The 10,238-nt window shown below is 44.0% G+C and overlaps 2 protein-coding genes across 2 annotated transcripts; both read left to right on the top strand.

Moving 5' to 3' along the window:
• Positions 1–462: 462 nt before the first annotated feature.
• On the top strand, positions 463–2,996 carry LOC123987956. Its single transcript, XM_046286383.1, has 4 exons — positions 463–1,494; positions 1,857–2,597; positions 2,733–2,858; positions 2,970–2,996. Exons 1-4 carry the CDS (start codon positions 463–465, stop codon positions 2,994–2,996), a joined length of 1,926 nt encoding a protein of 641 aa, XP_046142339.1.
• A 2,881-nt stretch (positions 2,997–5,877) lies between these two features.
• On the top strand, positions 5,878–8,349 carry LOC123987955. The gene is made up of 2 exons (XM_046286382.1): positions 5,878–7,565; positions 8,253–8,349. Exons 1-2 carry the CDS (start codon positions 5,881–5,883, stop codon positions 8,347–8,349), a joined length of 1,782 nt encoding a protein of 593 aa, XP_046142338.1. The 5' UTR covers positions 5,878–5,880.
• Positions 8,350–10,238: the final 1,889 nt, after the last annotated feature.

Here is a 10,238-nt window from a genome sequence, read left to right as displayed (position 1 = left end):
CATACTATTGTACAATTATATTTACTGTCCAGAAACCCACTAAGGTGTACCTTTACCGCTCGAGGTACATCAATCAAGTTACGAGACCTAATACTAACGCTTCCTGCGGCTCCCTACGTTAGCCATACGTAGGTTCGTCCACCATAGCCAACCTCCTGGAGCTCCCTACGTTAGCCATACGTAGGTTCGTCTCCACGTCTACTTCCTTAGGCTCCCAGTGTTAATAACAACACTGGTCAAGCCATTAACAATTACCATATACCTAAATTAAGCCCCGGCTACGCAGCCGCCCCCTCCGGCTCGTAACAAAACTGGTGACAGCGGTGGGATCCACTGAATAAATATCCGTAAGGATACCGTGGATACAACTGGACTTGTATTATAATTGTTCTATAGGATTTTCGCGTTAAAATGCCAGAAACCAGGCTTTCGGCTGACGAAGTCGCGAATCTTACCTTAACAATGGCTAATTCTATGGCCTTGTTAACACAGCGTAATTGTATTCAATTCGCTACCGCGCCGATACCCACTTTCGATGGCGAGAATCCAGCTTTGTCGGTTTTCGCTCAGAGTGTAGAAAACGGGCTCGCGTTAATACCAGATACGTCGGAAACAGAGTATCTGAGTATCGTGTTGACTAAACTCACCGGTCCGGCGCGGATTAGTATCCAAGATAAACAATTCAACAATGTAACTCAATTGTTACAACATTTGAAAAAACGATACGCTCCTGGGAAGAACTTGGCGTATTTCCAAGCTGAGGTTTCGCGCCTTAAAATCCGTGAGGACGAATCACTAAGGAAGTACATCGACAGAGCCAGCAAACTTGCCCATGGATCTCGTATCGCGATCCGCGAGAGGTACACGACCAACGTGGATCAGCTCATCAAGGAGATGGAAATGGACATCTTGGAGAATTTCCTTGAGGGTTTACCGGAGCGTGTGGCCTGGAGAATCGCCGCTCTGGACAAAAAGATTAAAACTTTAGAAGAGGCGTACGAAGCTGTGTTACAAATTGAACGTCGCCTCAAGAACCGACGACAGATTCAGGAGAAGGCATCACCTAGTCGTCGTAGAGAAGAGGATTTTCTCAGCTGGAGACGTCCTCGAGAGAAGGAACACAGGCGTGTGTACCCTCAGTCACCGTCACCCTATCGGCAAAGACCAAGGGATCGCAGCACATCTGGTTCCGAACCGGAGTTCGAAGAACGAGCTTCACGTGCAACGGCGTTGACTTTACGTAAGCATGATTATTCACGCTCTCCAAACCACTCACCGGAGGCGCCAAAATATGATGAGCCGTTCAACACCAGACACGATGTTTACGACTTTTATTGCGCAAACTGCAGTACGGTCGGACACGGTTGGAAGGATTGTGAAAAATCACCTCGCCGCGAAAGACCCCGATTCCAGTATCGAAGGGAGTCACGAGGGAATTTCTCACCTTTGAGGAAACCTTTAAACTCCAACAACGCTCACCCAAACGGCGAGGCGGTGAGCGTACGCAACGAAGATCGCCGGAAAATGGTCCGATTTGCAGACCAGAAGCAGGAAGACGAATCAAGGAAGCACCAACCCCACGCATCAGGATCAAGGTTCCAGAACTGGAAAAAGGAACGGGAGAATTTCTAATTGATGGAGGAGCTTCTGTAAATCTGGTAGTTCTTCATGCTCTAGGAGAAAAGGCCGGAATCACATCGAAGGAAGGTCTTAAAATCGCTGGGCTCGCATCATCTACGATCCGAACCTTGGGAACTACCAGTTTGCAAATTAATGGATCTGCTACGGAATTTTACGTAGTAGAGGACTTGCCTATTTCCGCTGATGGACTCATAGGAAGCCCTTTTTTATTACAGGAAGGGGCTGAAATTTCCTATTACCATAAAACCTTGGTAACTCGTAACCAACCTATTAAACCTATATTCTTCAGTAACGCTGAGGAGATGGAACTGCATCCAGTATTGCCAATTAAACATAGATTACCAGGACGCACAGCTCTCCAAATTGCAGTTCCAGTCGCAAATCCGGAGGTTATGGAAGGGTACCTAGCACGAATCAAGACTCCTGAACAGGTCTACATTGGAGAAGCAGCAGTCTGCAATCATGATGGAATTTGCTATGTCCTAGCCACAAACACCGGAGAAGACGAAATCGAAATCGACATTGAACCACAACGCATACATCCGTATGAGATTTTTGACTCATCAGATGACGATCCTATTCCTTCGTATCTAGCAAAGGAAACAAAGGAAGACAGAACTACACGTATCCAAGATCTTTTAAGGACCGATCATCTAAACTCTGAAGAACGACAACATGTGTTCAAAATTGTCAGGGAATTTTCTGATAGATTCTTCCTACCTGGAGATAACCTGGGCAAGGTTCCAAATTTTCATCACTCCATTTACACAACAGACGACATTCCGATTAATACTAGACAGTATCGGTACCCACCAGTACATCAGGAGGAGATACAACGACAGGTTGGAGCTCTGCTATCGCAGGGTATTATTAGACCATCCACCTCACCATACAATTCTCCTTTATGGATTGTACCGAAGAAACCGGACGCCGATGGTAACAAACGTTGGCGAATGGTAATCGACTTTCGTGCATTAAACGAAAAAACAACAGGCGACAAGTTTCCATTACCTAATATTCCAGAAATACTAGACAAGGTAGGCGGAGCAAAATACTTCTCAATATTTGATTTGGCAAATGGATTTCATCAGATTGAAATGAACCCAAAGGACAGACAGAAGACCGCGTTTACAACCCCACATGGACATTTCGAGTTTGTGCGTATGCCTTTTGGTTTGAAGAACGCACCACCGACATTCCAACGCGTCATGAACCGGGTAACATCAGGCCTGGAAAACGTACTTGTGTTCATAGATGATATGATTGTTTTTTCTTCAGTCGCTGCGTGAACACGAAATTAAAGTTAAAAAACTATTCGATCGCCTCAGGGAATATGGACTTACTCTACAGACTAATAAATGCGAATTCCTACGCAAAGAGGTTGCCTATCTGGGACACATTTTGTCTGCTGGCAGGGGTTAAACCAGATCCTAGGAAACTTCACTCCGTAAAAAACTTTCCGATTCCAAAAACACAGAAGAATGTGCAACAGTTTCTGGGACTGACGGGATACTATCGCCGATTCATCAAGGATTACTCTCTAAAGGCAAAACCACTAGTTCAGCTGTTGGGAAAAGGAACCCCTTTCCAATGGACTGAAGAACAACAAGGGAGTTTTGAACTATTGTGTAAGGAACTCTGTACACAACCAATATTACAATATCCAGATTTTGAACGACCATTTGTTATCACGACGGATGCTTCGGATCATGCGATTGGGGCAGTTTTAAGCCAAGGGGAAATTGGACGAGACTTACCAATTGCATACGCTTCTCGAAGTTTGAATCCAGCCGAAAGAAATTATTCAGCAACGGAAAAGGAGTGTCTAGCCATGGTATACGCAGTACAGTATTTCCGACCATATGTCTTCGGACGAAGATTTACACTTGTCACGGATCATCGACCGCTGGTTTGGTTACATTCAGTTAAAGACCCCACTTCACGGCTAGTAAAATGGAAATTAAGACTCTTAGAGTACGAGTACGATGTTATTCACAAGCCTGGGAAAATAAACAAAAACGCAGACGCTTTATCCCGGAACCCTCCTACAGTCTGTCTCCCTTTGATTCCACGAGAAGACAAGGAGTTCAAAGTGCCAATACCAAACCCGGACCCTCAGCCGGATACCATTGGTCGACGCATCCATGAATTGCGACGAGATCGGGAGAAAAGACCAACATACACGGAAGATACCAGCAGTTCTGATGAAGCGACAATCACGCCTCAACCCCGATCAATTAGAAGAAGGAAAATACATCAAGATCCAACCGACAGGATCACACCAATCATAAAATCACCATTACCTACCCCTTCACAAAATCTGTTGGAACTACGGGATGATATCAACCTAACCTCTCCATTTATGCCAATAGCGCATTCCACTCAAACCGCTGGTCATTTCATACCAAGTCCAACCACTTCCGAGACTCCACAAAATACTGAAGATTTAATATCTTTCGACGAAGAGGAAAACAGTCAGACTACCATAAGGCCTGCGTCTACTGTCGTGGAACTACCTGACCCTCCTACACCACCAACAGACGGACCAGATGTCCAAGGTTTACAACCACCCCTACAACCTGCCAGACCGCAGACTCCACCGGGTACACAAATTCAAGAAAGCACTCCAATGCACTTTAGTAATACTCTGCCCATCTGCTATGAATCAGCAGCGGACTCATTATCATCACACCCAGAAGACTCATCATCGGAAGAAGAACAAGATGATCACGGCCGCTGTAAAATAATAAATTGCGAAGAAACGCTCATCACCACAAAGGGAAACTACGCACACTTGACATCCGCAGATTGCCAACTAATTGATCCTGGAGGAAGAATGCTTGTCGATGTTGGCTATCTCGGAAAGGAGGACCTCTGCAACAATAATCCAAAGAAAGGACAAGTCATTACCACATCCAGGCAAGAATTTCAAATCTTTACCGTTTTTGTTACACGGAATTTTTGGGAAGAAATCAAAGAAGAAGACGTCGTTTCGGCACTGCAAAACTTGAGAACCGCTCTCAGAGAAACCAGGACAACAAATATTCGACTGACTATAACCAGGAAGCAGGATCGACCTACCATTCAGAGATATCAAGCCCTGATTAATAAAGTATTTAAAGATACCAGCATAGAGATTACCCTATGCCTGGGAACAATAAGGTTACCATCTGAAAACATCCGAAAACAAATAATAGAGGAAGCCCATAGCAGTTTATTAGGAGGACATAAAGGAGTAACAAAAACCTACAAACGTATAAGAGCAAAATATTCATGGCCAGGAATGAGAAATGATATTCAAGAGTTCATCAGGAAATGCAAAAGCTGTCAGGAACAGAAGTTAGTAAGAGCGAAAACTCGACAACCGATGCTAATCACAGACACACCATTGGAAGCGTTTGATAAAATCGCTCTAGACACTGTTGAACCACTCCCTGAGACTTCTAGGGGAAACCGCCACATCTTAACCATGCAGGATAACTTGACCAAATATTGCATAGCCGTTGCACTACCAAACATCAAAGCTACAACCATAGCTGATGCGTTCGCGAGACATTTCATTTCAATTTTCGGAACACCTCGTGAAATTTTAACGGATAGAGGAACAAGCTTTATGGGAAAAGTCATGACGCACTTGGCAGAAATTTTCAAAATTAAACAAGTTACTACTTCAGGTTACAGACCACAAACCAATGGTTCTCTGGAGAGAAGTCATATCGTACTTATAGAATACTTAAAACATTACATGGATTCATACGAGGACTGGGACCTGTACCTACCTTTCGCAACGCTATCCTACAACACGTCAGTTCACGAAGCTACCAATTGCACCCCGCACGAGCTGATCTTTGGAAAACCAGCCCGACAACCAAGTTCTTTTCCAGAAGGAGAAGAATTGGATACTTATGGAACTTACCTCACTCATCTAATCACAAGACTGACTGAAACCCGCAACATAGCAGCAGATAATTTAAACACCGCAAAGGAACGATCCAAACGATATTACGATAGACACGCAAGACCAGTTCAATTCAAAATTGGAGACTCAGCTTACGTATTAAAGGAACCAAGAAGCAAATTAGATCCCCATTATGTCGGGCCATATGAAATAATAGACGTAACCGATTTAAACAATGTCGTCTTAAAAGCAGAAAATAATAAAATCATCACTAAACATCAAGATAAACTCAAAATCGCATATTCCGAATAACACAACCTCTATCCGTGCAGATAACAATCATGGATCGAATTACCACGCTACTGCTGTTCATCGGGTTGGCGATGAATTTGGACGCATCAGATGACGTTGGAATAACGACATTTGAACAGAACACGGGATTGTACTTTGAAAAATTACCACCTCTGAAGATCTACCATATTCAATGGCGTTTGGTTACCTCAATAGAAATCAAAAACTATCTTCGACACCGCCCAATGCTGGACGAACACCTGCACCAGATTGAAATGATTTGCAAGGATCATAACTTCACCAATTGCCCAAGCCAACTGTATGGACAACAATTGCGGGACACGCTGGCGCAGACAGACAGATACAGCGATCTCTTGAAGGCTTTTACGGGAGACATCCCCAAGGAACAATACCACAGGATTAGAATCAGAAGAAGCGCTCCTCTTTCTTTCATTGGAACAATTAGCAAGGTACTGTTTGGGACCCTCACAGAAGACGATGCTCACTATTACAACCAAGAATTGGATAAATTATACACCGGTCAAGGACAGATGGCCGAAATAATAGCAAATCAAACTTACATCATGCGTTCTGAATTCGACAACCTCCACGCACAACTCCTAAACACAACGTTAGAAGCTCACTTTATAATGAATGAGGTTATCACTCTGGGGAAAGAATTACATAAAACTCAGACTGAAATCAAAGGAATGGAGATCAGGAACCTCTTGTTAGGGTGGACTGACCAACTGGACAAAGCCATTCAGGAATATCACTCAAGCCTGATCATCATCATAGATGCTATTCTTTTTGCTAAACAAGGGACTCTTCATCCGGCAATTTTGTCGCCACAACAGCTACTAGATGCAGCCAGGAAAATAATGGATTCTACCACTTATGAATTTCCCCTGACACCTACAGAAATACTTTCGGAACAATTCAGCGGAATTGCGAAATTTCATGTAACGTATACCAAAGGAAGAATACTATTTGAACTCATCGTCCCTCTACTGGATACTACAGTTTACGACCTGTATAAAGTACATTCGAGCCCAATAACCCAGGTAAAGGGTACAACAACGTTAACTGTTTTTATCAAACCTAGCACCCCATACCTCGCCGTAGCCATGAACGGCATAACATATGTCACTCCCGACGAAGAATATATCCGACAATGCTACAACCTCCACGGACACTACATCTGTCAAGCTACGATTCCAATAGCTTATCTGAGGAACAAACCAACCTGTGAGACGGAGCTCTTGAGCCAGACAACCATGGACAGCTGGAACATGTGCGACGTCCGCCTGACGCCAACCTTCAAGGACCTTTGGCAACCACTATTATATAAGCAAGATTGGTTGTTCTATGTGAAGGAAGGGAAAAAGATATATTTCTACTGTAGGGACCGGTCAGCTGGTTCACAATACATTCAGGGAACAGGGATCTTGAAATTAAAACCAGGCTGTACCGCAATAACGGATTCAACAAGAATTCGGGCATTGGATACAATCGAATCGACAGAAGAATTCACTTACGCACCGACAATATCTTTAGATATAACAAGAATTTTGCCGGATTTTGGTGATCACCACGTGGAGGCAATCAAGCAGTTAACCAATTCAAACATTTCGCAAGCGCAACCTACCAACAATTGGCCAAAAAACGAGGCGACCATTTCGCTAATGCAGCTAGAAGAAAAGGCACGGACTCTTGCAGAACACCACAAAACCAGGAACCAGATACGCGTAGGAACTTACGTGGGTGGGAGTGTCGCAATCTTACTAATCATTATCGCTGTACTTTGTTTAGTCCTGTTATATCTCAAGTTCAAATACCAACCTAGCCCTGCTCCTGAAGGAATGGAGAATAGTTACCTAAGAAACAGAAGTTTAGAGGATACAGATGCTACCACAACCAATATGCAGCCACCGAGAGCTCCTTCAGTGGTTGTCCAAAACATAAACAAGCCTATTGCACGAATGTCCACTACTATAATATAAACAGGATCTAGGTATAAGAAGAGCGGAGGACAACTCCACTCTTCCATAACGTAAAGGATCCAGCATGGAATCGAGATACCAGCAAACGGAGCAGGGTGAAGGGCAAAGGACGATCGCAATACAAACCGGGACAAATGGGTAGTTGGCTCAAGGAGTACCGCACCGGGTCCATTATAAGGTCACAGGGACCTTTCCAGCCAGGCAGCGGCAAGTTCAACCTTGGACGTGCCAGCCAGACACGAGACCCAAAGGCAATCGACCAGGGAACCTCAATGGCATCGCAACGAGGAAAGGAGAACCGACAACCTGCGGTGTCCTACATCTGGGAGAATGGGTTGCTCCTGGCCCAGATCACCGATGACAACATCACAACCTGGACGCCGGTGACAGCCTGAGGAAACGCAGGAAACTGCGCCCAGGCACCCCTCCACCAACATGGGACCAGCCACTCCAAGGACCAGCATCCAACCGATCAATCAGCAACGGTGGCCATCAATCAAAGACTCCCTAAGCTAAGTCCCCACATATACACAATTACATACACGCACACCACACATCGCAATAGTTCAGTTCAAAAGTAATAGAATCATTTGGCAATTTTGGTGTACTCATCCGACTCCGAATGGTGAAAGCATCGTAACAAACGATGTTTCATCTTAGAGGGGAGATGTTACGTATCCGTCTTGGAAATTTCCTTATATGGTGTTACAAACCCTTCTCAAGAAATTTCCTTATATGGAATCGGATGTGTGCACCCGACACCAACCGTCTTCTAGAAAATTCGAGACCAACGCAAAGCAAGGGCGCGGTCCTACGGGTCACGTAGAGTCAGTCCCCACCACCCTTTTTACTCTAGTTTTTGAGTATAAAAAGGGTGGCGACAAGGGCACCTCACGGTCTAGTTGAAGTCTAGAATCAGTTCGATACACGTCAGTACGTTCTTTTTCGGATAATCTCTGCAACGAGGAAACTCTGCGAGATCGGGTATTCCAGTCCCTTTCAAGCACTCACAGTAACTATACAGTACGTTGTCGGCTGTTAAGCATTATTATAATCGTTGTAATCCGCCGCCGTTTGCTCGTGTTCCGTGAAAACCGAGAAGGATTAGATTCTTGCTTCGCGGAATCGAAACTAAACTTATTTTATTCAACTCATTTCAAACGTGCAACCTAGAGTTCAATTCATTGAATACCGCGACAATTACACACAACAATTGTAAGGTCCGGAATAGAGAATAAGCTCATACTAGTTTAATTTACATACTATTGTACAATTATATTTACTGTCCAGAAACCCACTAAGGTGTACCTTTACCGCTCGAGGTACATCAATCAAGTTACGAGACCTAATACTAACGCTTCCTGCGGCTCCCTACGTTAGCCATACGTAGGTTCGTCCGCATATCACTCTCCTGAGGCTCCCTACGTTAGCCATACGTAGGTTCGTCCTCCACTCTACACCTTTCCTGTCGCCCCCTACGTTAGCCATACGTAGGTTCGTCCACCATAGCCAACCTCCTGGAGCTCCCTACGTTAGCCATACGTAGGTTCGTCTCCACGTCTACTTCCTTAGGCTCCCAGTGTTAATAACAACACTGGTCAAGCCATTAACAATTACCATTTACCTAAATTAAGCCCCGGCTACGCAGCCGCCCCCTCCGGCTCGTAACAGTTCTAAGAGGCGAAGCAATACGCCGCCAGGACTTTGAAGTATTTCGGAGCGTAACTACAGTTCGATTTTTAGGCTAAATGGAGCGAAAATGTACATTTATATCATCACAGGCATTAGATTAATAGCGTCTAACGATGGATCAGTCGTACAGAATGTAAAAATAAGACTGATGAAATTAACGACTAATCGGTTCTAAGAGGCGAAGCAATACGCCGCTAGGACTTTAAAGTATTTCGGAACGCGACTATAGTTCGATTTTTGGCTAAATGGAGCGAAAATGTACGTTTATATCATCAACAGACGTTAGTTTAATAGCGGTTAACGATGGATCAGTCGTACAGAATGTAAAAATAAGATTGTTGAAATTTTCGACAAATCGGTTCTAAGAGGCGAAGCAATACGCGACTAGGACTTTGAAATATTTCGGAACGCAACTAAAGTTCGATTTTTTGGCTAAATGAAGCGAAGATGTACATTTATATCATCACGGACGTTAGTTTAATAGCGTTTAACGATGGATCAGTCGTACACAATGTAAAAATAAGATTGTTGAAATTTTCGACTAATTGGTTCTAAGTGGCGAAGCAATACGCCGCTAGGACATTGAAGTATTTCGGATCGTAACTATAGTTCGATTTTTTGTCTAAATGGAGCGAAAATGTACATTTATATCATCACAGGCGTTAGTTTAATAGCGTTTAACGATGGATCAGTCGTACAGAATGTAAAAATAA

The sequence above is a fragment of the Osmia bicornis genome, chromosome 7 (genome assembly GCF_907164935.1).
Source record: "Osmia bicornis bicornis chromosome 7, iOsmBic2.1, whole genome shotgun sequence".
Taxonomy (NCBI): domain Eukaryota; kingdom Metazoa; phylum Arthropoda; class Insecta; order Hymenoptera; family Megachilidae; genus Osmia; species Osmia bicornis.
Note: the sequence above shows the minus strand (reverse complement) of the source record. Positions and strands in the feature narration are given on the sequence as shown.